The sequence below is a fragment of the Melozone crissalis genome, unplaced genomic scaffold (assembly GCF_028551555.1).
Source record: "Melozone crissalis strain CALT ecotype California unplaced genomic scaffold, PUWL_Pcris_2 ptg000006l_1, whole genome shotgun sequence".
NCBI lineage: Eukaryota > Metazoa > Chordata > Aves > Passeriformes > Passerellidae > Melozone > Melozone crissalis.
Genome location: NW_026535784.1, coordinates 56,042,382 through 56,068,053, shown reverse-complemented (window position 1 = coordinate 56,068,053; position 25,672 = coordinate 56,042,382). Strand labels below are relative to the sequence as shown.

General features: G+C 47.4%; 1 protein-coding gene across 4 annotated transcripts in view; it reads left to right on the top strand.

The window, feature by feature from the left end:
• Positions 1–25,672, top strand: part of SLC4A4 (solute carrier family 4 member 4) — a 114,988-nt gene that overhangs the window by 76,941 nt on the left and 12,375 nt on the right. For all 4 annotated transcript variants that reach the window (XM_054291495.1, XM_054291487.1, XM_054291510.1 and 1 more), the window contains 13 exons: positions 4,845–5,002; positions 9,419–9,506; positions 10,657–10,811; positions 11,075–11,188; positions 12,572–12,746; positions 14,475–14,608; positions 17,615–17,886; positions 20,001–20,071; positions 20,400–20,588; positions 21,593–21,706; positions 22,069–22,230; positions 23,993–24,171; positions 24,787–24,859. In XM_054291495.1, the coding sequence (XP_054147470.1) occupies positions 4,845–5,002; positions 9,419–9,506; positions 10,657–10,811; positions 11,075–11,188; positions 12,572–12,746; positions 14,475–14,608; positions 17,615–17,886; positions 20,001–20,071; positions 20,400–20,588; positions 21,593–21,706; positions 22,069–22,230; positions 23,993–24,171; positions 24,787–24,859 (1,884 nt within the window). The remainder of the gene's footprint in view (positions 1–4,844; positions 5,003–9,418; positions 9,507–10,656; positions 10,812–11,074; positions 11,189–12,571; positions 12,747–14,474; positions 14,609–17,614; positions 17,887–20,000; positions 20,072–20,399; positions 20,589–21,592; positions 21,707–22,068; positions 22,231–23,992; positions 24,172–24,786; positions 24,860–25,672) is intronic.

Genomic DNA, 25,672 nt, shown 5'->3' with positions numbered 1-25,672 from the left:
GAATGAGGTCTCTGTGCAAGTTTCAAAAAACCTTTGTCTGGGTTCAAAAAGTGGGTTACTCTCAAAGCCTGGCTGTTTCTTTCGGAGAATCTCTTTTTTGGTCTGCATCTTCCAGCATTCCCTAGTCTCATGGTGATTCTGAATGCAAATGAGAGCCACTTTGGAAACCTGTTTGGGTAGCACAGCTTTGCTGGCCAGTTGGGGATGGCTTCCATCCTTCAACAATGGCTGGTCACAGTTTTCTGTAAATCCTGAAAGGGACACAACAACATAATTGAGATACAATAGTGAGTTCAGACTAATTAAACATTTTAAAAAGAAATTGATATTTGCCTAAAGAAATACACTTTCCATGGAAAGAGAAGGGGAGCAGTGTGTTTTGCACTGATCTCAGAGTCATGCAGTGTCGTAGTATGTTCTAGTATCACCCGTACTGGTTGTGTTTCCAAAATACCTGTTTCCTTTAGTACACACAGCCACACCTGGGGAAGAAGGAGGATTGTTAAATAGCTTTTTGTCATTGGACAAACTGCTGTGTGACATTTTTAATCCCATTGTACTTGTGGTTTTAATGCTAGACCAGCCCAAAGCTGGGGCTGAGCATTGCTGCAGCTTTGCAGCTCTCAGCAGTACAGACGGTCTCCACTGCCCCTTCTCTCTCTGGAAATTCAGATAATGGACTTTTGTGGAGAATTAGGTATAAAAATAGATGTTTTTGGTAGCACTGATAGGGAAATCTGTTAATAGATGCAGCTGGGAGCAGGCTCCAAAGTTCTTAACTTCCAGTGTACATAATGCCTGGCTCTTGATGGTGAGAACTATTTCTTGCTAAGTGTAGAGTTCCAAAAATCCTCTTAGTTAATTAGCCCATGTCCTGCTGATGAACTCTGCGCAAAGTGGGAGCCTTGTCCTCCTGCACCTTGAGACATCACCTTAGAGCTCAGTTTTCATGGCTGATCGACTCAAAGTCCTGCCTTGATTGAATTTGTGGCATTGTGGTGGTGCCTGGCAGCTTCCTTGAGCAGGACTCAGTGTGCCATACACAGGCACAGCAATAATCCATCATGTTACCACAGCAGGAGCCGCAAAGGAAGCAAGTTCACTTGCCTTGGCAGCAGGGAGATTGGCTGTTTTTATTTGGGCATCCCATCTGGAAGCTGGACAGTCAGTGAGGCCATACAGGCAGAGGGGAGTGCTGGAGACACAGAACATCCCAGTTTTTATTTATTTGTGTGCCTGTAAGAAATGTGAGGGATGAGGTCAGTCTATAGCAGCTGTGTGGAGCAGGACTGCCTTCCTGCATCCTTCCTGCATCCTTAATCAATCCCTGGTTTTACACAGGTAGAGGATTGCATGCCCATGTTTCAGAGGAAAAAAGGCTTTGTTCAAACTTCTTTGTACCTTCAGTGATTTTCCTGTCTTCCTACATCTTTAATATTCAGTTCTGCAACCTTTAGTGCTATTTGGAATGGTGCAACTAATGATCTAGGGAGCTCATAGCCAGCATACTCCTCTAATCTGCAGCATTCCTGCTCCTTTTCTCTGGATGTTGAAAGGTTCAGGTTTCACGTGCATGTCAGAGATGTGATCTGTCAGAGAATCCTCCCGCATTCATCCCTGCTGCCAGGACCCAGACAGCTCTGCCTGGCTCAGGATGCTCCTTATGTCTGCTGAATCAGGCAGTTTGCACCAGCCAGCTCTCTCTGCCATGGGAATGGTGGCTGGATCCACTGGGATGGCAAAGAGGCTGGCTCAGGATCCTGCAGAAGCCCTGACCCAAACCACTTTGGTGAGCAACAGCTTCAGTAAGGGCCCGCAGACTGGGGGTTTGCTCTTTTGTCATGTTCTGTGCTGTGGGCTTGCTTGGCATTTTAGCAAGGTAATTAGGGAAGAGGAGTTGTATTCCCTTTCATTGTGTTTGCTTTGGCAGAGCACTGCTCCTGAGGTGGCAGCACAGAGAAGGGACTTGCCTTCATTTGTCATATTTTAGGAGTTGTTGGCTGCAGTTAATGCCCTGGGCATTTGCAGCTGGAGAGACAAGCAGTGGCATTTTGGGACAATTTATTCTTCTTTTCTATATAGCAGTTAATAAATGAGCATCTAGACTTCCTGCCCCCTCCTGGGCTCCCAGCTCTCTGTTACTAGATACACCAGCGGTGCTGGAGCTATGTCCATAAACCCAGGGCCTCTCACAGCTGGAGAATTCCTCCAGCTCCTGAATATCAAGTTGTTGGATCAAATTTTTCACTAGCAACATATTCATAGAATCCCATAATCTCATAATGGATTGGGATCTTAAATATCATCCTATTCCACCCCCTGCCATGGGCAGGGCCACCTTCCACTAGACCAGGCTGCTCCAACCCCTGGCCTTGGACACTTCCAGGGATGGGGCAGCCACATCTTAATATCTAAAAAACATTGTAAACCCTTTTTTTCCAGCTTATGTGTGAAGGAGAGTGACTGAAAAAAGTCAAGTAGGTGCTTTCTCAGCCCCTCTGGTGCTGCAGTGCCAGCAGATCACAGGAAGCTGGGGAAGTTCCTACTGCTGTTCCCACTCCAGTCCCTCCCCCTGCAAGAAGCCCTTGGCTGTGCTCTATTAGAATGTCCTTGGCAACTCCAAGTGGCTGCACCACCAGGACTCCTTCAGGGCTCAACATGTAGAATAAAGGGGACACGAAAGGAAATCTGTTTTCCCAGGCACCTGCTATTCCTGAGCTGATGCAACAGCATAAAGCAAGGGAATGTATGTTGATATAAGGGGAGTTTCCTGACCTGGTGTTATCTGTGTTTCCAGAGGGCTTGGATGTGGGACGAGCCTGGCTCTGAATGAATGTGGTCAGTCAGAGGGAGGCACAAAACCCTTCTTATTTGTTGTGGTGTAGACACTGTGTATTCAACCCAGTGTTCCCATGTCAACAGGGAATCTGTGCCAAAGCCAGTGCTGGAGTTAAAAAAGAAATTGGCCTTGTTTAGAGAAGCCCTCCTGCCTTTCCTGGGGACCCGTGGACAGGAAAGCGCTGGCTGGATCCCATTCTTGGGAATGCATTGGGATTGATTGTGGGAGTGATTGCTGCTTTTCCTGCTGGAACATCTTCTCATCTCCACACTTGCAAGCAGACATTCCCAGTTTTGAGGTCTGTCAGCCTGGGTGATGTACTTTCACTCCATGAAGCTCCTGTGAAAATGATTGTCTTCCAGTACAATCAATGCCACCCTTCTGGAGGAAAGGAAAAGCTTCTAGAAAGTTTAGTTAACTGGAATTTCCTTTACTTTCGCTGTTTTTCTTGATGCAGAGGGCAGTTTTGCCTTCCTGGTTTCTCCTCATATCCACAGTCGCCCTCTAAAGCATCCTTGAGTGACAGAGCAGCCTGGAGCCCGGAAGGTGCCCCTGGAGGCAGGTGTTCAAGGGATAAGTTGTGGGAAGGTGATCAGGTGATCTTAAACCTCTGTGTGAGCAGATACAGAAAAACAGAGAGACAGAGACAGGTTGAAGCTCCAGGGGAATTAACCTTCCCTAAGTGCTACTTTGGAGTGTGTACTCAGGAGCTGCTTTCATTACCAGTCAATCCAGAGTGGTGTTGATGATCCGAGTGCTCCAGTACATTTAAGGAGATTGGGATTCTGAGGCTGATGTGCCTTTTTGCAAGTACAGTGCTGGAGACCTGTGGCTTTTGACATAACATTAGTGGTTGGGGTGGAATGATCTTCAGTTTGGCAGGGGAAAGTGAAGTTCCCTCATCCCTCCCATGTTCCTGGATGCTGCTGAGGAGTCAGATCTTTCCAAAGCTTCTTTGGGGAATGGTTCAGAATGGATTTTAAGTGCTGACTGCACTCATTACCTGTCTCATAAATGATTTAAGAAAGTGGTGAGTGGTGCTGCAAAATTCATTTGGAGATTAAAAACTCCATTATAATGGCAGCTCTTCAAAATTAGTGACAGTGGTTTGCTGTGCTGGGCAGGAGGAAGGGGCTGGAGCCTTTAGCCTCAGGAGCTGAGTGGGCACAGGAAATGCTGCAGATCAGTTCTGCCTCAGAGAATCACCTGGGTTTGGGTCAGGTGTCCAAACCAGCCCTGGTGTTTTGAATGGTCCTTGTTCAGCCACACAGCCAGCCAGCCTGGTGAGGTAAATAAAATGTTTGTTGTGGATTTGCCATCTTCCCATTATTCTTTTACCGCCACTGTGTTTCCAAACACTGTCTGTGGAAGAACTGGTAGGGCTTTTCCAGACTTCCTCCACGATGCTCCTTGATGCTTATTTACTGTTTCTTCTGGTGGTAATCCTAACTGAAGTGTGCAGGGGCAGTTTTCTTCCTGTTCAGTCAATTCATGTATTTTCTGGAGACTTTTTCCATTTTCCTCCTTCCTGAGTCACCTCATGCAGCTCATTAGGGATTCATAGCCCAGTTCAGTGCCCCCCTCTTGCTGGTGCTCCTGGCAGTACATCCTCCCTCTCCATTCACCCTTTGCCAGGCACACACAGAACATCTCCAGAGATCACCCAGGGAGAGGGGGCAGATTGGGAACCAGCTGAGGGCAGGCTTTTCAAAAAGCCTTCCATTCAAATTAATTCTGTCGCTGCTGAAATTCAAACAAAGGTGTCTCGCAGAGGCTGAGTTTTAGAACCCAGGGGCTCCTGCTGCTGCTGTGGTGTTTTCCCCTTCCCTGGAGACTTTGAGCTGAGGTCTCCCTGGAGCCTGGACATTTCTCCGTGGCTGGATCCAGACCAAGGGTGCACTGCAGGGTCCATGAGTGTGCACAGTTACTGCACAGAGGTGTAGAGATGAGAAGAACATGCCCAGCGCAACTTAATTTTCTCTTCCCTCCTCTTGCACTGCTGCAGCTGAAGAACAAATTCATGAAGAAGCTGCCTCGTGACGCTGAGGCCTCCAACGTGCTGGTGGGGGAGGTGGATTTCCTGGAGAGCCCCTTCATTGCCTTCGTGCGGCTGCAGCAGGCGGTCATGCTGGGAGCGCTCACCGAGGTCCCTGTCCCCACACGGTAAGGACAGCCAGCCCCGGGCAGGCACCACCCAGGCACCTGCATTTCCACCTGGCCAAGGTAAAACAGCACGCCAGGAGGTGTTCTCCATGCCTTCCATGCTGTGACATGCAGAACCATCAGCATTGGTGGTGCAAAGTAACAAAACTCACTGAAGCTGCTTCATCATTTTCAGCTCCTGAGTTTGGTTATGAGTAAACCATTACACAAACACACTGCCTTAACAACTCAGCAGTTGTTAAGAGCACTGTCAGTGTTGAATTGAAGTCCTGAGGCTTTTTTCCTGCCCCTTCTGTACAGATCCCAGATTCCCTCTGCACATTTTTGCTGTACATATTATTCCTCTTCAGCTCAGAAGAGATGGAAAATTCAATTCTGGCCCTCCTGGGGCAAAAAAAAGTCAGGTGAACTTGGACATACAATTCTACTGGGGCTTGTTGCTTTATAATGCATAATGGCTCAAGGAAAAATGTCAGAGAAATATTTTATTTATTGTGACTCATGTTGCAAATTAACCTCAGTCTCATAGCAATATATCTCATGTTCTTAAATATTTTAAGTCACTGCTTGATTATGCCTGCCTGTCTAAGCTGCCCTGGAAGTTAGATGGCTGCTGGAATCCTTGCCTCTTTCTGTGTACCAAACAAAGGGAAAAGACATCTAGCTTTGCTCTTTAGTGGTAGTAGCAGTGTTTGTGTTTCTTGCAGTTTCATCAAGTGGTTTCTTACAGCCATATCCACAGCTGTCTGTACACTCTGGGTATTCAGGTAGGAGTGTGGGGACCCAGATGTGGCTTCATTCTGTAGCAGGTTATTCATTCCTCTGTGTTCCTGGCCTCTGTGTGCTTCAGTGTTTCAGCTTCCCACTCTAATCCCACTGACTATTTTTTAAACATATCTCCAAATTCTTTTCAGCAGTTGTAAGATGAGATATTGCTTGCTGTGGTGGTGAGAGCCAGGAAGTTAGACCCAGGATTGCTGGGCCGCCTCATTACTCAGTAGCAATAATAAAGGCAGTATGTCCTTCCCTGCCAGCATTTTTCCCAGGAAATAGTATTATCCATTTGGTGTTCTCCAAAGCAAATACTGGCCCTAATCAAAGCAGGAAGGCTCATTAGGTGGCTTTCATGAGTGATGAAGAGCCATTTGCCATGGCTGCATCCTAGGAAATTCAATCAAGGAAATCCCCTCAGGGCCAGGAGGAGCTGTGATGGAGCATCTCCGGTGCCGCCGGTATTCCTGCCGTGGGCCTGCACTTACAGCCCGCAGACTGCAGGATGCTGGAGCCTCTGGCATACCCAGCCTTCTGTCCTGTGGGACCTCTCCTTTTATTTGGTTCAGCTGTTGATTCCCTGGTAAAAGTGCGGGTGCCAGCTGGATGCTGCGCAGCCTCTGGAACTGGACCAGCTCTCTCAGTACTGCCAGTGTGACCCGTGTGCTTCTCTCCTTGGTTTTATGTAGGGCAGGAGGGGGTTAAACACTCAGGTTTTGTCTCCAGTCCCTCTGTCTGGGGTGCTGTGTTAGGTGAACATTTCCTGCTCTTCAGGAACTGCAGATAGAGAAGCAGGGAATGGTTTGGGTTGGAAGGGAAGGGAACTCAAAGCCCATCTTGTTTCAACCCCCTGCCACGAGCAGGGACACCTTCCACCAGCCCAGGTTACTCCAGGCCCTGTCCAACCAGGCCTTGGACACTTCCAGGGATCCAGGGGCAGCCACTGCTTCTCTGGTCAGTCTATGCTGGGGCCTCACCACCCTTGCATAAAGAATTTCTTCCCAATATCCCATCTAACCCTGCTCTGTGTCAGTGGGAAGCCATTCCCCCTTGTCCTGTCACTCCAGGTCCTTGTCCCAAGTCCCTCTCCAGCTCTCCTGTAGCCCTTTTGGGCATTGGAAGGAGCTCTGAGGTTTCACTGGGGCCTCTTCTCCAGGCTGATCACCCCCAGCTCTCCCAGCCTGGTTCCAGAGCACAGGGGCTAGAATAGAAACATCAGGGATATGCAGTTGGAACAGAGATATCTCAGCCTTTCCTGAGTTTTCTTTTTACTGGTCACATTGAAAAAACCTTTAAGGCCTTTGGTTTTCTTGTGTCGAATTTAATCCCACAGTGCTTGGGACTCCTCATTTGGGGAAGCCCTGAGCTGGCAACATGGCTTGGGAATGGCTTTGTATTTTCATCAGAGCAACTCACAATCGTGTGTTCAAGGCTACTGTTTAATGCAGTGAAGATGGGAAGAAAGATGAGGAGTGAGCCAGGAGAAGATGTTTTTTGGAGATAAGCTGCACAGACTTGCACAGTCTGGTGTGCAGAGTTGGGAAAGGCTGGTGTCTGCAGGTCTCAAATGAAGTGAGGTAACTTGTCCAAGGTATTTGGAGAGCGAGGGGCAGATCTGGTCCTCCCAGTGGAGGCTTTTCACTGCAAAGGTACTTTTCCTCCAGGACTTGGCTGAGATTCTTTTGATAGGTGCCTTCAGCCCTTATGGAGTTGCTGTTCCAGCAGTGCATTGAGAGAAACATTGCATTTTATTAATACTTCTGAGAGGCTTTGAGCTTGGTGGAACCTCCCATTCCCTGCCTTGCAGCATTATTAGCAATGTTAGGTGTCAGAAATAGGCATTGGATAACTCAGCATGTATTGTGTGAAGCAGGGAGGAATTCTTGAGTGGCCTTCAGCAGAGGAAGAGGAGGAGTATGGCACAGCATGGAGTGAGGGCTTTTGTGGCTGGAAATGTTCATAACTAAATGATAATAAATCTATGCACACATACTCTAGTTCAGGCCACTTGTTGTAGACAGGTAAAAGAATTATAGAAGAAAGGCCTCATCAAATCAGGCCTGCTCTGATAAATTTATAGCTACCCTGTCATTTCTTCTAAGTGCAGCTGAGTAATTTGCAAGTTCCCATCCAAAAACAATCTTAGGTATGAAAGGTTTGTTAACACAACTTATTCTTAGGTGAAAAACAACTAGCACCTGCATAAACAATAAGATCTGTCTCATGGGAATCAGTAGAAAAAGTATGTAAACTAACTATAAATACAGAAGTTTGATACACATGCAAAATACCACGTACTAACCAATAAACTAAGTGTGAATGTATTGCCCACCAATAAGATCTGACACAGTGTCTTCTGGTAATCCTATACAATATAGCCTATACAATTAAGATTGGTGTTTTCTGCATGAAGAAACAGTCCTGTTCTGCATATTAATGCTACAGCCACTAAAATGCATTAATGTTTTTGTGTTTGTAATGTCTGGCCCGTGAAAAGATCTTGTTCTACCCACTGAAGGCAGATCTGAGCTGAATTAGGACAAAGAATTTGGAAAATGCCACAGTCTCCTTGTTTTCAGGAGTGTTTTAGTAGTGCAGGAGCATTCAGGTGCTGCTGCACTGTGCTGGAAAAGAGCCAGCTGGTTGGGGTTATTGCAGAAGAGGGTTATGGAAGTGCCTGGTTCTCCTGGAAAACCAGGAGAATGCCAAGCAGCAGCTCCTGAAGTTATGAACCTCCTTTTTTTAGTATATTAATATGTTTGGCTAATTTGCATCCTGGAGTTTGGAAAGAGTTGGCTGAGGAACAGTTTTTCTTGAGTGTTATTTTGTAAGAACTGGTAAAGCAGGGAAAGTTCCAGGAGGTGGGAGGAGAGCAGAGGACATGACCTGGGTGTGTGTGGCTTACTCACCTCCCTGTGAACCTCCAGTAAAACACTCAAACACCTCGTGAAAGACTCAATTAAGAGGTGTTGTGTAGTAATGCCAATCAGTATGTATTTATGGATCTTGTCCTACTAACTTGCTGCCTTTTTTCCTTTAGTACTCTAGATTCTCTTGAACAGAAAGTGCTTGGTTGGATAAAATACTCCTCATAAGCCATTCAACTTAGTACCTCATCATATATGAGTTAGGAGATAAAATAATATTTAATCCAGTTGTTGGAAGGGGATAGGTGCTTCTGGTGAGGTTATTTCATCTGTATGTTTGCACTTCCAAAAATTTCATACCATGGTGTTTTTTAAACTCTTCAGCTGTGACTTGGATGTAGTTGCTGCCCAAAGAGATCATGTGGAAAATTAAGTGTCCAAGGCCAGGTTGGACAGGGCTTGCAGGAACCTGGCTAGTAGAGGGGGTAGATAGCCTTTGGGATCCTTTCCAACACACACTGTTCTGTGATTCCATCCCCATGGATGGTATCCCCATGGAAACAAATCCCCATGGAGGTAGACAGGCTTTCGTAGTGCACAGACCATGGTGGGCCACAAGGTGTAACCTCTGGTCCAAAGATAGCTTGAGGCAACTGGCAGCCTCCAGATCTCTAACAAGGACCACAAATTTCAGGCCAGATTTCTGTCTAGGTATTGTATAGGTAATAAGCAGTTGATTTTGCCATCCTAAGTAAGAACAATCTCTTGGTTTTGTCAGATTTCTCTTCATTCTGCTGGGACCAAAGGGCAAAGCCAAGTCCTATCATGAGATCGGCCGAGCCATTGCCACACTGATGTCAGATGAGGTAGGTGTCTTGGCATCTCCAGTGGGAAATGGTTTTCCCAAGTAACAGTGTCCTTCCCTCCAGCCTGGTCAACAGGAAGGCGCATTCACATACAGCTGAAATACCCATGTTACCTCCTAATTCCATCTGTTGACAAAATTACTGCCTCTGACTTTGTGTTTGTTAAAAGTGTGACTCTAGGAGAAGTTTGTGCGCCGTGTGTATTGTCCTGCTAGTGATCACTCTTTCATATCAACTGTGAATTAATTGTTGAATTTATTCTGTTGTGGTCTGCACCTTGTGTCCCATTCTGCCATCCCAGAATCCCACAGCCAGGGATATGCGGGTGATGCCCACAGCACCGTTTCCCCCATGTGGTGCTGCGTGTGGCACTGTGTCCCAAGCACTGGCAGTGTTCATGTGTAGCCAGGAGCAGCTGGCCCCTCCTTGCTGCCATGGACAGCCTTTCAAGATTCATTTACAGCTCCTTTCTTCCCTACAGCTCCTTCATCACAGCTCAGTTGCTCCCAGCTCTCCAGCTTTCTGTCACTCACTGGGCTGCTTCCCACAGCCCCAGAGTCCCTTCCTGCCACCAACTCGTCTGTCACATGCACTGATCCACCTCCTCTCCACACACTCCAGAAGATTCCTATAAAATTCAGCATTAATGATTTCCTCCCCCCACCTTTTCTCGTTTGTTCTTCATTATTAATACCAGGCCTTTCACTAAAACCAGCTTATGATATTGTTTTTGAGTAAATATTGTTATCAGTTCTGTGTCACAGGGATGAAGATGAAGCTGGGTTTGATAGACTGAAGTAGGTGACTTTGTCAAAGTGTCTTCTACAAGTGTAATTGAAAGTCCTTATGTAGAAGAAAACTTTTTTGCACTAATGATATAGATGATTGCTTTGCTAACATTTTTAAAGGTTAGAAATAAATGGTTTTCTTAAAATTAGATATATGCCTAAAAGGAAAGAATCTCTGTTGTTATCCAGCCAAAGGAAGGGGCTTTCTGAGGGTCACACCTCCTTGTGGCGCATGTCCTGATACTTTCTCAGAGGTTTCTGAGAAGGAGTTAAGTTGATTTTGTAGAACTCAGCAGCTGCTTCTGGAGCCAGGGCCACAGAAAATGCAAACCTTTCCCACGGGGAGTCTCTTTTCCTTGCAGGTATTCCATGACATTGCCTATAAAGCCAAGGACCGTCAGGACCTGATCGCAGGCATCGATGAATTTCTGGATGAAGTCATTGTGCTCCCCCCTGGGGAATGGGATCCAGCCATTAGGATAGAGCCCCCCAAGTCTCTCCCTTCTTCAGATAAGAGGTAATAGCAGGAGAGGGGCTGCTGGCCAGGGACAGTGGGCATGAGGGGAAGAGGCAGTGTTCTGGTTGTGCCAGGTCTAAGGAGTGACCTGCACCTGGCTGTCACTATTTAGAAAGGCCTGGAGATATTTTCAGGGAGGGAGGATGTTCCTGGAAGTCTGTACCTTTTGAGATGATGTTGTAGGCGCACAATAACACAGCTGGTAGTTTGCTGGGCTCTTTGAGGTTCCTCTTGGTGCTCTGATATGCTGTGTCCTGGCCTAGGAAGAACATGTACTCGGGTGGGGAGAACGTGCAGATGAACGGCGACACGCCCCATGACGGCGGCCACGGCGGCGGCGGCCATGGCGACTGCGAGGAGCTGCAGCGCACGGGCAGGTCGGTGACACCCCTGCAATGCCTTCCTTGCCAAAGCATCCCCAGCCCAGTGGGCTGTGTGTACAGGCTCAGGTGTGACCCCAGAATGTGTCCTGGGGGCCTTTCCTGCCCAGAGTGAGGCTGTGTGAAGGGTTCAGAACGTCCGGCTTCAGCAGATGGCTGAAGGTCATGGATCAGATTCTCAGTAAATGATAAAGAGCCATTAAAAAGGATGGAAGGCCCAGGTAGGTGCTGCCTGTTGGGAGCCTGGGAAGTCAGATGGGCTGTAGGGAACATAAACATGGCTGGTACAAGCCTCAGTTAATCCATTTGGATTGCTGAAGGGGTGCCTTAGCCAAAAGCAGAGATGTTCCCTTTTCTGGACATTAGTGTTGCAGTTGGAGTGCACAGCTAAAGGCTGTTATTGGATAGAAAGAGAGAGAGTAACAGTGGCCCAGGCCCTACTCTCTGCTTTATTACTCTGCTTTGTGCCATGTTAAAGTCCACTGGAGTGGGAATACAGCTCAGGTGGTCATGAAACAGCGGGTTCAGCATTTCAAGATCAATGCACAGGGCTTCATGGTGGCTTTGTGCCTTCCTTCCCACTCTGAATCTTCTTTTTCAGTTCTAGTTCTAGTCTAAATTCTAGAGGGAAAGTCTGAAAGTCTTCACACTGCCTTGGTGTGTACAAGGCAGTGGAGTGTCCTGATTTGGGGTCAGAAGGTGGTGTGTACCTGTCTGCCACAGTGTCTGTGCAGTCCTGGCAGAGGTGGGGAGCTGTGAGCAGGGGAACAAGAGGCTAAACAAACATTTTTCATGCTGGCAGTGCCAGTGCCATGTGGAGTTTATAGGACTTAAGTACTGTCTTGTCTGTGATCATACAAAAAGGGATATCTGCAAGAAAGTTCTTTTGTCATCCGAGAGTGTTTCCCTTATGTTTTTGCTTCTAGTTCTTTTGCTGGTTATTAATTTGAATCATTTTTCCATGCAGCACATTGTTTGGCTCGCCCAGCCATGGTGTCTGCTATGTGGAGAAATTCAGGCAGGGACTTAGACCAGAGTTAATCTGTTTTATTACATCAACTAATATATTTGGGGGAAAAAAACCAACAGATGAGCTTCCTGACACACAAACTGTAGTGGTCTGTTTCAGCAGAAGTGTGGCTTGTAGTCCTGCAATTTGTCCCTTTCCAGCTGCATCACAAGTTTGAGATATTATCTCTCGTTACAGGATTCTCTCTGAGATCCCTGGACCACCACAGCTATGATAAGGCTGTTTGCAACGTGCTGATCTCACTCCTTAGAGATCATACTTCATTGCTGGCAGTGTCTCTGCTCTGGTTTAGAGTGTTGAGTTTCACTGTGAGACATCTTGCCTGAGTCTCCTTTTGCTTGTCCCTGCAGATTCTGCGGGGGCTTGATCAAAGACATCAAGAGGAAAGCACCGTTCTTCGCCAGTGACTTCTACGACGCTTTGAACATCCAGGCCCTCTCAGCCATCCTCTTCATCTACCTGGCCACTGTCACCAATGCCATCACTTTTGGGGGATTGCTTGGGGATGCTACGGAGAACATGCAGGTGGGCAAGAGCTTTCAGAACCAGCAAATCCAGCCTTGTGCTGTCCAGTCAGAGCAGTGCTTGGGCACTGGCAAAGCTGGAATTCTTGGTACAATAATGGAGGTGTTCTGTGCTTTCACTGCTTTCTCTGCTGCTGTGCTGTTCTTTGACAGCTTGTACAGCAGTTCCTTAAATGGTGAATAAAAGCAGGCCCAAGAAACAGAGAAGGTTTGCTCCTTCTGTACCGAGAAGCTCCTCTGATCTGCTCTCAGTTGTACCATTTTAGTCCAATTCAATTTGCTAACTCTGAATCCTCTGCCTGATTCCTACAGTACCTCTGTAGAGGCTTTGGCCTCTCTGGTGAAAAGAAAATGCCAAAAGTATTAGGAAAATGAGTAACACAGGAGAGAAATGTCAGGTCTTTAGAAAGTAGTAGTAGTTTGTAGTAGTGGGAGGGCACAAGCTGAGAACCAGGCACATATCCATGGACAGGCTGGATCAATGGCTTAGCTCAGGCTAAAGAGAAGGGATTCTCTGTTAACAGTGCTGGAGGTCCTGTGTGTTAGTGGAATAATAGGAAAAGTAGGAGGTTATATTTAGATATATTTGGTTCAGCCAGTCCAGTTCAAATCTCCTAGCAATAATCAAGCTCATAATGATAATGACTGAATTATTAATTTATGCAGGTTTAATTAAGTCAAACATAGGAAATGAGGGCACATATCTGGAACCCTGCACTTCCCTGTGATGAATTACAGGCTAGAGTAAGATCCAGCAGCCCAGCTCCCCTCTCTTCTGTACAAACAGTTTGCCTTTTCCAGGGAAGTCAGGAATGGAGAGGTCTCCAGGTCCCACCAGTGAGCAACACTGGACTGTCATGGGGTAGTACAGCAAAGCCTGTCTGCTCTGCACAAGGTGCAGTCTTTAAATTACAGGAGGAAGGGGAAATGTTACCTGATTCCAAATCTAGTTCAAATTGAGAAACACTTCATTGTGTCCAGAAGTCTCAAGCTTACTATCAAGTAGCAAAAAAACCCTCAGAGAGCAGTATTTTTGGGGTGACTACATCACAGTTTGTGTGTCTGTGTCTTGTCTGTTGTAAACAGTGATGTGACTGCTGCTGGGGCAGGCACTGAGCGTGGCCCATCCCTGTTCCCTGTCCTGGGAGCTGCCCCAGCCAGCACTGTCTTCACAGCTTGCTCCTGAGTTTTCTGTTTCTGAGAAAAAATGCTGTTCTTAGCTACAGACAAGTGGAAGAACGCAGGGAAAAGAGATTCCAGATGCTCTGGCCACAAGGGCCCTCTCCAAGAAAAATACAAGAGGAGTGGAGAGGATCAGCTGTGTGAAGGCTGCTCCTTGCCCTGGGATTACTGGGCTCAGCCTTACAAGTCCCCCAAAGGCAGCCAGCCTGTTGCTTTCCTCAGTGAAAACACTAACTCGTGTCTTCTAAAGGAAGAGAGACACAAAACTGGATTGCAATTCTTGCAGTACCCTTGACAAGTCAGGAGAGCTGCAGCTGCATCCCTGCTGCCTTGGCGGAAGGGAGGGATTGGCCTGTGCTGTTAATGGCTGCTCAGCACATTAATGTGGGTTGTCCCGAGTAACTGTGGCTTGTGTGGCACCAACATCTTGGTGACAGCTGCAGGGGGGGCCGGAGGATGCTGTCCCCTTGGTCACAGGCACAGGGACATGCAGCCACAACAGAAGTGCTCCTTCAGAGAGGGTGATTCCTGTGCTGTGTCCCTGCAGGGCGTGTTGGAGAGCTTCTTGGGCACCGCTGTCACCGGCGCCGTGTTCTGCCTCCTGGCTGGCCAGCCCCTCACCATTCTGAGCAGCACAGGACCTGTCCTGGTCTTTGAAAGACTCCTCTTCAATTTCAGCAAGTGAGTACGTGGTGGCAGTGGATGGGGTCAGGAATGTCCCACATGAAGGAAATCCAGCCAGGGAATGAGCTGCTTGCTCCTGGGGAAGGAGGGGATTTAGTGCACAGAATGAAAGGTCTTGTTCCTTGCTGACACCCAGTGCAATCACATCAGGGATTGTCCCAGCATGCATGTCCCAGGGCACTGCCCAGTGTGTGGCTGCCTGTCTCTGTGGGGCGTCCTGAAACAAAAACAGCCTTGGCCACTTCAGTCCTTGGTGAAGAATTTGCTCTCGGTGCAGTGTGCTGCTTCTCCCCATCACTGCTTCTCTGTCTCCCATAGGAACAAGGAAATGAATCCTGCTCTTCGCTAACAAAATCCCGTGGGTCTCAAGGTTGCCAAGAATTTGTCCAGTGGCCATTTGAAATAGTCACTATTATTTATGAAAGCAAAAGTGTCTCTGGTAGAAACAGCCCCCAGAATTCCATGGGGGAGCTTTTCTGCTTTTAAAGGAAATTTCCTGCATTTTTTCCATTTAACTGGTATAAAGAAGTTCTGCTTTCTCCACTTTGTTGACAGCTGACAACCAAAGCTAAAGGGAGCCCATTTTGTTAGGTGTGATCATTTACCATTCCCACATCTGCAATATTAGGAAGATACACTGGAATCCCCAAAGGAATCAGCAGTGTCATGGATTATTTCACCCATGGGGCTGGTGACCCTTTGGCTGGTGTTTTGCAAGGAGAGCATTTTAGGTTACACAGAATACACCCCAAATCCCTTGTAGTCTGTGTTCTCAGCATGGCAGGTTGTGCAAGACTTGTGTTCCTACATGTAGGGAGGGATGGGGGCTAGAAAAAATGGCTGGAAAGTTAGATTATCCTAGGGAGGGAAACTGGAAACTACCAAAGGGTGAGTTGCACAGTGGAGCAAGAGGTGGGCGCCTTTCTTTTCTTCCCTCATCTGGAATCAATGAATAGAGTCAGGAATGGACACACTGCACTTGTTGGCACCTGGCAAGCATGACAAAGCCCAGGTGCAGCAGGCGGCAGGAAAAAAGCAAGATGGAAAAACACTTTGTACTGTTTTGGAAGGAAGAAGGTGGTTATTGTTAACCTGAGGAGGAGGTGGCAGTTGTAAAAGCCATTGTCCTAACAGCCTGCCAGAGCAGAAAGTAAGACCTTTTCAAAGGAGGCCTTTCTTACAAGGAAATTGGAACTGAGTACTTTGATTTTTCAGTAATGCATTTGTGGTTGTTCATTTTCACAACACGCTGTTCCCTGCTAGGAGCAATCCTGCAGGACACAGTGTTTTTCCACCTGCTCTGTCAGCTTCAGAAGTGCTGCAGGAATTTGAGAAGTAAATGCTAAAATAATATAGTTTAATATTTTTGAAGTTCTTGAATGGTGTGGAGTCAGTGTAGCTGGGTTTCTGCCAGCTGCCTTCAGATGGATGGGATCTCCTGCCCCCTCAGGCACTGACTCTGGATGCTTCAGAGTTGTCACTTGGGTCTTGTATTTTTATTTTTTCCTTTCTCTTTTTCTAAATAATTTTGTTTCTTACTTGCTCCTTGCCCTCTTCCAGGTCAGGGCTTCTGGCTTCCAGAGAATTACAGCTGCCTGAGCCTGCCAGTCCCACCAGCTCTTGCTTCCTTCTTCAGAACAGGCAGTGGCCTTCCTGGCATGTCCTCATCTGCTCCAGTGTTCCCTTGAGGCACTTTTTCATTCCTAAAAGCCCACCGTTGGACTCTGTGCTGGCACAGCACCTCAGCCTCAAGCAGCAAACAATGGGGGGCATTGTCCCCAGAAAGGAATGATGCAGCTGGGTGCATGGCTCTCCATCCCCTGCCATTCCCAGCACCAGGGTTTGTCATAGAATATCCCAGGTTGGAAAGGACCCCTAAGGATGAGCAAGTCCAACTCTGTGCACCTGGCAAGACTACCTAAAACTAAACCATATGACCAAGAGCACTGTCCAGATGCTCCTTGAACTCCATCAGGTTAGGTGCCATGACTGCTTCCTGGCAAGACTGTTCCAGTGTCCAGCCACCCTCTGGGAGAAGGTTTTTACTCTATGTCCAGTCTCAGTCAATCTCTAGGAAGGTAGGAGATCTCTGCAGAGAGACCCGGAGTGGTTGGATGGATGGGCAGACTCCAGTAAGATCAAGTTTAATAAATCCAAGTGCCCAGTCCTGCATTTTGGCCACAATACCCCCTGCAATGCTGTGGGCTGGGGACGGTGTGGCTGGACAGTGCCCAGGCAGAAAGGGACCTGGGGATACTGGTCAAAAGCTGTCTGAACATGAGCCAGCAGTGTGCTCTGGTGGCCAAGAAGGCCAATGGCTCCTGGCCTGGATCAGGAACAGTGTGGCCAGCAGGAGCAGGGAGGTCAATCTCCCTTGTACTCGGCCCTGGTGAGGTCCCACCTTGAGCACTGTGTCCACTTCTGGGCCCCTCAGTTTGGGAAGGACCTTGAGACCCTTCAGCCCATCCAGAGAGGGCAGTGAGGGTGGAGAGGGGCTGGGAACACAAACCCTGTGAGAAACAACTGAGGGAGCTGGGGTTGTCTAGTCTGGAGAAAAGGAGACTCAGAGGTGATCTTATCACTCTCTACAACTCCCTGAGAGGTGGCTGTAGTCAGGTGGGGTTGGTCTCTTTCTCCAGGCAGCGCTGACAGAACCAGAGGACACAGTCTCAAGCTGCACCAAGGGAAGTATAGGCTGGATATTATGAAAAAGCTTTTTACAGAAAGGATGATAAAGTATTGGAATGGTCTGCCCAGGAAGCTGGTGGAGTCACCATCCCTGGATGTGTTTAAAACAAGACTGTATGTGGCACTGGGTGCCATGGTCTAGCTGAGGTGCTGGGGCTGGGTTGGACTCAATGATCTTGAAGGTCTCTTCCAACCTGGTCATTCTGTGATTCAACATCACCTGACTCAGCTTTGTTCCATGTAACATCTGCTTTCTACTTCCTGATCTTATCTAACCCAATGTTTTCCTTTTTTGCCCCCCTTGTCTTGTTGCAGGGACAATGACTTTGACTACCTGGAGTTCCGCCTCTGGATCGGCCTCTGGTCAGCCTTCCAGTGTCTCATTCTCGTGGCCACCGACGCCAGCTTCCTGGTCAAGTACTTCACCCGCTTCACCGAGGAAGGGTTTTCCTCCCTCATCAGCTTCATCTTCATTTATGATGCTTTCAAGAAGATGATCAAGCTGGCAGATCATTATCCCATCAACTCCCAGTTCAAGGTGGACTATATCACTCATTACTCTTGTGCCTGTAAACCACTAGATCCAGGTAAGGGAGTGTTCATTACCTCTCCAGTTTGTAGACAGGAGGTGGCCTTTGCTCTCCTTTTCCCTTGTGCTGCAGCCCAGATAATAGGTAGATTATTCCTTCTTTATCAGTTGCCTTCAGATATCCTGTTTTAGTCTCTTAGAAGCTGAGAGGTACATTTCATCCCAAGTGGAATGTCAGTGTTGCAGCAGACCTCTCATTGGGGGTAGAAGTGAGCCAAGACGTGGACTCTTGTTCAACGACGTGAAAAGGCTCCCAGTTTATTCTTCTCTACAACTGAGCCATCCTGATTGTGACTACAGCAAGCTCCTACTATTGGCTTCCCTGGTGGACTCTGACTGCAGCTAATTCCTGCTTGACTGTGACTGCATATGTTAGTTTGCAGAGTCTGCAGGCTGTTCCTGCTGGAATATGACTGCAGGCTCCAGCAGCAGGCCCCTTGCAAACCTCACCACAGATCTTGTTCAGCAGCAACTCTCTGCCTTTTTTTGTCCATCCTCTAGTTCTTCCTGGTTGTTCCTTCTTCCTCAGGGGTCCCAGATCGTCCTCTTCAAGGTCCACCCCTGAGCAGCCAACCCATCCCTTTTGTCACACTTGTCTTTATTAGTTGCTGTGACCCATTGAGGGTCATAAGGCTGTTCCTCTTCTTTGGTAATTAGTGCAACTGTGACAGGGGCACAGTCACCTGTAATCCCTTCTTCTATACCTACATGTCACATTACAGCTGGCCTTGCTGGAACTCCTCCAGAGAGCATCGTGACCAGGAGAAGCTGTTTCTGCACCCCTGTCTCCTTGCATCCCCGTTCCAAATGGTATTCCAAATGCCATGAAGGGGCAGCAGTGGTGGCCAGGGTCACTGCTGTGCAGCTGAGGTCACTGCCATGGAGCTCAGGCCACTCCTGTTTCAGGAGCTGGATTTATTCAAGGCGTTACCCAAACGTGGGTGGTTCCCACCTCCTGGCTGCACGGATGAGAGGGAAAGCACAAACAATTCCCTCCCTTCCAAGAAGGGAAGTGTATCCCCAGGTCAGCCTATCTCTGGAGTGTGGGCTGCATGGCAGATAGAGCCAGTGTACCTATGGCTCTGGGAACAAAGGATTACAAAACCCAAATCCAAATTGAGAGAGGCTGGCTGTACCATTAGGGAAGTAGGACCACTCCTAGGATCCCATAAACAATGGGGAGTGAGTAAGAAACTTGATCTGTGCCCAGAGCAAACTGCAAGTTATGTTAGCACACCTGTCCAACAGGAAAAGCTGCTGGCTGCTCCTCGCAGGTGTCGAGAGCCCGTTCCCTGGGGCTGGGTGCCTGCCTTCCCTATTAACACAGGACCTTGGTGAGCACAGTCTGGTTCTGCCTCTGCTGGAATGGCAGAGTGAATTCCTTCTTGAAACTAGGACGATGGGAATGGTCAGTGCCAAATTGCAAGTCTCCACTTCCCATTGAAGCACTTGTGGCTCTCCAGACATCCAAGTGAAAAAGTTTATTTATGCAAAACCTCAATCAGCCATGAGCCCATTTTACAGGAAGGATTGCATATCTAAATGAAATTTCAAATTCATGATTCCTAATGCTTCAGAAGCCACAGGGAATGCTGCTCCTTCTTTCAAAGAAATTATCCCCATCCTGTTGATTTCAATTTCTTGCTCTCTTTTTTCTTTCTTTTAATTCAAAACGGTGTTTATGCTGGACACTGAATCACATTTTGCTTTTCTGGGTATCTTTGGTGTTGTGCTTGCATTTGAAATCAATCATTAGGAGTGCTCTGTGGGTATTTAATTTAATCCAGAAATCATTAGGAAAATATTGGAAAGCTATGAAATATTATATTGTCTGTCTGGTTTTTTCTGTTTTTTTTTTTTTACCATCAACTCAAAATATAATCCCCGTTGGTTTTGGGTTATGTTTCAATTAACCTTTTCTTTTTCTGTTTTGTGAGTGATTGATGATTGAGGCTTTTGAGTCTCTCTGAAACACTTGTGCCTAACTTTTCTGGAGCAAAGAGGTGGCAAACAGCTTGACAGAGAAATTATTTAATAATTGGAATTGTCTCTCCTTCCCAACGGTTTCCTGCATCCTGCTTACCATATTGCCTGTTTTCTTTTCTCTTGCAGTTAATAGCTCATTACTTAACAGGACCATGGTGCTGTCAGACTATGAGCTGGTCTCTCCCTCCTCTGAGCTGGTGAGTTCCCCTTGGGAAGGCAGGGATCACGTGGCCTGCAGAGTCTTGTGGTGCCACTCTGCTGGCAAGCTCTGGGTAGCAAGGAGAAAGAAGTGGAGCTTGCTGGATCACGTCCCTGTGTGGGGGAAGGAAGTTGAGGCACAGAATAACAACCTCTTTTAGTCAAACACCAGCAGGAAAATGGTCTCACCCAGACCGTTCTGTGCTTCAGTGATTTTAACTCCTGCATGCTGCCTCCCTGTTCCTCTCAGATACTCTGTCACCATTCCTGTCCCACCATGGGCCAAGTACCCACATCCTTATGGAAACATTCCCTTTTTTCCTGTAGGCCAACAGCACCATTGACTGGGCAGCTCTGACAGCCAAGGACTGCTTGAAGTATGGGGGTCAGCTTGTGGGCAACAACTGTGACTATGTCCCTGACATCACCCTCATGTCTTTCATCCTCTTCTTTGGCACTTACACCTGCTCCATGGCCCTGAAGAAATTCAAGACCAGTCGCTACTTTCCCACCACTGTAAGTATCTCCTGTCACTCCATCAGTCTTTGTGAGGGCACAGCTCAGCCTTCCTTTTGGAGCTGCTGTCCTACACACAGGGAGGGATGCTCTGCAGGGAAGCAGTCGGGATAAAAGTGCAGCTGGTTGTTGGATCTGGTTATCAGAGGGATGTCTGGGATTGCTCCCAGTGCATCTGGAGAGCACAGGTAAAGCAACAGAAGAGCCAAGAGGAGCTGTAACCTGCTTGGGTAATGTGGCAGGGGTCTTAAAGGTGCTGAAGGCAACCCTTCCAAGCTTTCAGGCGCATCTCAGGTGCATCTGCCTGTTTTGTCCCTTGGTGAGGCTCCCAGGCCAGGCGTGTGAGCCAAAGCCATTTCTCTCTGAGACTGCCCCGTTTCTGGCATCCTGACACACAGGGATTTATCCTGCATGGATGTTTACTGTTCCACTGTGTTACAATTGAACCTCTCTTATTTTTAATACAAAGGAAACAAATTCCATCCGGGCTGGAATGCAGCTCAATTTATCTGTAACCATGCAAACCCAAGAAACCTGGAAGGAACAGCAGCTCTGGAGAGCTCACACAGTTCCAGGCTAGCACAGTGCCTCCTGTGTGGTTAAATTCTGGGGTCTGATCACTGGCAGCTCTAAGTTGTTGTATTCCAGTGACTTCAGGAGAGCTGCAGTCTTAGGGATTTATCTGGGAAGCCTGGTTTGTTTTCCTGTCTGCTTAGTTTGACTTATTACTTGAACAGCAAACAGTGTAATCTCTGCCAGTCCTTCAGAGTATCTCATTTGTGGAAGTTTGTGCTGTTTCTATGCCTCCATTTAGGCTTTCAGAGAGCACAGTAAAGTACCAAGGCATGTGTGGCAAATGACACTGGACATGATGGTGGCCATATTTGTGGGGGAAGAAATTATGAGCTTGTCCTGCCAGTGTTTGCCATGTGGGCACTAAAGTATGGGTGAAATGCTGTTCTGGGGTGTTAACTCCTGTGGTTATGGTACCACGTCTCTTTCAGGCCCGGAAGCTCATCAGTGACTTTGCCATTATCCTGTCCATTTTGATCTTCTGTGGAATTGATGCCCTGGTTGGTGTGGACACACCAAAACTAATTGTGCCAAGTGAATTCAAGGTATGTTGTTGTCAGCTTGTTTGCTGGCTTTTGGAAGAGGTTCCTTTTCCCTTGCACCTGCCCTGTGTGGAGTGACTTGCCCTCAGAATGGGAATGTAGTCAGCAATCTGGAAAGGGCCTGTTTACTCAGAGGCTTAGGGTTAGGAGGCTTTTTGTTAGCATCATTTTAATTGGCTGGTTTATCTCCTAAATTCTGCCTCCATACTTGGAGCCTTTGACTGGTGTTAATGGATAGGATGAAATTGCCACAAACCTGAAGTGTCTCCCTGGAGCTCCGTTGCTGGAAGCAGACCTGGCTTTGGGATTTCATCACCCCTGTACTGTGCCTCTAACACAAGCTTTCTTTTCCTTGCCCTTCAAAGCCAACCAGTCCCGAGAGGGGTTGGTTTATCCCACCTTTTGGAGGGAACCCGTGGTGGGTGTACCTGGCAGCAGCCATCCCTGCCCTGCTGGTGACCATCCTCATCTTCATGGACCAGCAGATCACCGCCGTCATCGTCAATAGGAAGGAGCACAAGCTCAAGGTGGGTGTGCCTTGTGCCTGGAGCATGGGCAGGGGCTTTTACCCCTGCCCCCTTCCTCCCCATGGACACGAGCCTATTCCCTGGCACTGGCTGCTGTTTCTAAGCAGGAAAAGTGGCTTTGTGGCCAAAGCTGCACGGTGCTGTCAAATACCAGCAATAAGCTGGAGAGATTTGGGACATATCAAGGGCATAGCCTCAGCTGGATGTTATTTAAAGAAGAGCTGATATGTAACAGCCTAAAATGTAGTCATGTTTTTAAAACAAACTTTCCAGACCAGTGGTATGCAGTTTTTCATGCCTGTAGGGTTTTTTTCTGTTCCCCTGCATGGTCAGTTCTATTGGAAAATATTAAATTCCTGTGAAAGAAGATTGTCTCTTCCTGCTCACAGGGCATGTTTCAAGTGGTCTGACCTGTGGGAGTAATGGCTCCCTCAAAACACAGGCAATGGTGGGTCATTATTTAGATACCTGCTTTATCAGTTATCAGGAGAGCTGTTGGAAATGGGAAGGGAGCTTCTGCTTGGAAAAGAGGAGGATGTTTCAATTCATGTGGTCACTGTAAATGTTAGACAAGTAATGTGTAATTTAAGACCATCCTGAGCCCAACCTGGAGGAGAGAGTTGAAGTACCAGGGAATGGGAATGGCTTCTTATGCGCAGTGATGACTGCTGGCTGATGATTTAAAAAACCCCTCAGAACATCCTTGTTTGCTACCTGGATCTGAGCAGATAAACTCAATATTGGGCCCTCATGTTCCTCAGAGATGACTAAGCAGTTTTAGGTCTGTCTCTTGCACCTAACCAAGCAGACATAGCATTTTCTTCAACACTGTAAGAAAATATTCACTGTTCTTCCCTCATGAGGAAGAGGCCCCTCATCTCTGCAGCTTATGAACCGCTGAATGTGGTTTTGCTGTCAGCACTGGCTGTACTTTTTTAGCAACAAAGTTATAAACACTCCAGTACTCCAAAGTACTGTTTGATGTAAAAAATGTATTCCCTGCTTCCTTTGTTTATGGTGTGAATATGGTATTTTGTGGAATTGAGGGTTCACAAGCCCCATCTTGTTGTTCCACACCAAAAAACACTTCTATACACAAGATCTGCTGTAGGAAAAAGATGGTTTTTTCTGCTCATCCCTTGCTGAAGTGTTGGCAGGGTACTGCTGGGTGCCCATCCCGGTGCCACCAGCCAGCCAAGGTAAGCAGTGCACGTGTCAGGAAAACAGTGAGGACTATTCAAGAGAAGCTGGATTGGCCTCCCTCCTGGGTCATCCTAGGCCTGGATCATTTTGTTTTTTCCAATAAAATCAAGCTGAATGGGATTTTAAAAAGGTTAATCTGTTTTAAAATAGCAAACCTTAGAGGTTTGTCCGCTGTTTTTCTGAAGATCCCTTTTCTTGGTGGCTCTTTTGTTTCTTCTCTTGGCACTTGTGACTGCTGGAATTCCTGTTTTATTTCATTACAGGATTTTGAAAATAGAGGATCAGAGGTGTTTGAAAAGGAGTCAAGAACAAGGGCAGCTTTCTCCTCTGGGTAGAGAATGAGGCTTCAGCTGTTCCTGTTGCACTCCTGAAGGAGCATGGGGTTGTGTCGTGAGGGAGATGCTTCCTTATGCTGTTCACAGGATCCAATGTATTTCTGGTGTTTGGCTCTGTTGGCCAGGGTGCTGCAGAAGGAAATGCTGCCTGTCCAGTGTTCCTCTGCCCTGCTCCAGAGGCCTTTGGAATAATTAAGCTGAAGGTTGTTTGTCTCCCTCCACAGAAAGGTGCTGGATATCATCTGGATTTGTTCTGGGTGGCCATTCTGATGATTGTCTGCTCCTTTATGGGGCTGCCCTGGTACGTGGCTGCTACCGTCATCTCCATCGCTCACATCGACAGCCTGAAGATGGAGACGGAGACTTCAGCCCCTGGAGAGCAGCCCAAGTTTTTGGGAGTGAGGTATGTCCCACCAGGAAGTCTCAATTACCTTGTTTGCAAAATCCTTTTGCACAAAGAATTTTGTGCTGCCTTTTCCCTATTTCCAAAGCCAGGTCCTTGGGCGAGCCCCCTTGTGGCTCCTCCAAAGTTTACTTGGCCACATCAGGTGCAGTGTTCCTGTGTTAAAGGAAATAAATTTCCTGCAGGCTTCTCTGTCCAGGGAAATGAAGCAAATTCCTTAGCAAATGTAATGGTCAAACAAACAAACCTATCATACCTAGTGCAAGCAGCTTTACTTAATGAAGCATCTTTTTCATGTGTTTGGGTGTTTTAATTAAGTGGTCTGAAGTGCTTCCAGTGGGATTACTCCTGGAAATCAGGCAGCTTATTTAGGTAACTAGATGGAAATTTTATGGCCTGTCTTTCAGCATTCTGAAATATTACTGGCCGAGGTGGTTTCGGGTGTGGAGGGCCAATGGTGGAACAAAACTGTCTGAGGTTTAAAACAGAGGTCTGGCTCAGGATCCAGCCATCTGCCTGAGGCTGTTGGATGAAAAATGTGGCTGCAGAAATGAGTTTTGGGGATTCCTGTTGGTGTTCAGTACTTGGGGTCCTGACTCAGTGATGTTGTTTCAGGGAGCAGAGAGTCACTGGTGTGATCGTTTTCATCCTGACCGGGGTGTCTGTCTTCATGGCTCCCATCCTGAAGGTAAGGACTGTTCACGGTTCTTTGAAGGCTTAAATCCAAACCTTTTGGAAGGAAACACCAACATGGTTGTAGTGTGCTAGAACAGTCACCAAGTTCAGGGCTGGGGTTCTTGGGCACTGTGGTCTTTTTCATTTTAAGGTTATTTCTCCATGTTTGCATAAAGTTAAGCTCCCTTTTCTTTTATACCTTCACTCTTTGTTTTATGGAAAACATATTCTGGATAAAGCTCAGACTATGAAAAACATGTTTCTGGAGGAAGCAGTCCAATTAAATGGCATTTCTTAGTCTTTGAACCGTTTTTTTCCTGTAAGTTTAGCCAAAGCTCTGGATAGATGTGCTGCTGATGGGACCATTGCATTTAGGTAGGTTGTTGTTTTCCAAGACCAGAGATTTGGTGCATGTAGCCATGGAGAAATGCATCCTTAGTGGATCATCAGATTGTAGAAGGAAACTGGAGAACCTGTCTTGTGGAGGATGCTGCCTTCTCTGGGGATAGTGATGGAAGTGGTGCCAAGCATGCACATACTGTCCAACAGGAGGTGTCAGCTGCAGGAGCCCTTATCCATGGATCCATAGGCCTATGGTAGGAGCAGAAGATGTCAGAGCAGCAGCACTGTGCATTGTGACCACAGCACCGAGCAGATGGGTGTCTGGAAGACCATTTGTGGAGGCTGCACAGAAGATTTTGGAGGCTGCAGGGCCAGTGAGGCACAGTGGGATGTGAGCCTGAGGGGAGGAGGCAGGCAGGGAACAGTGACTCTGCCTGTGGAGGGAGTGGAGACAGTGACTTTTCATGCCAGTGTGTTCCTGTTC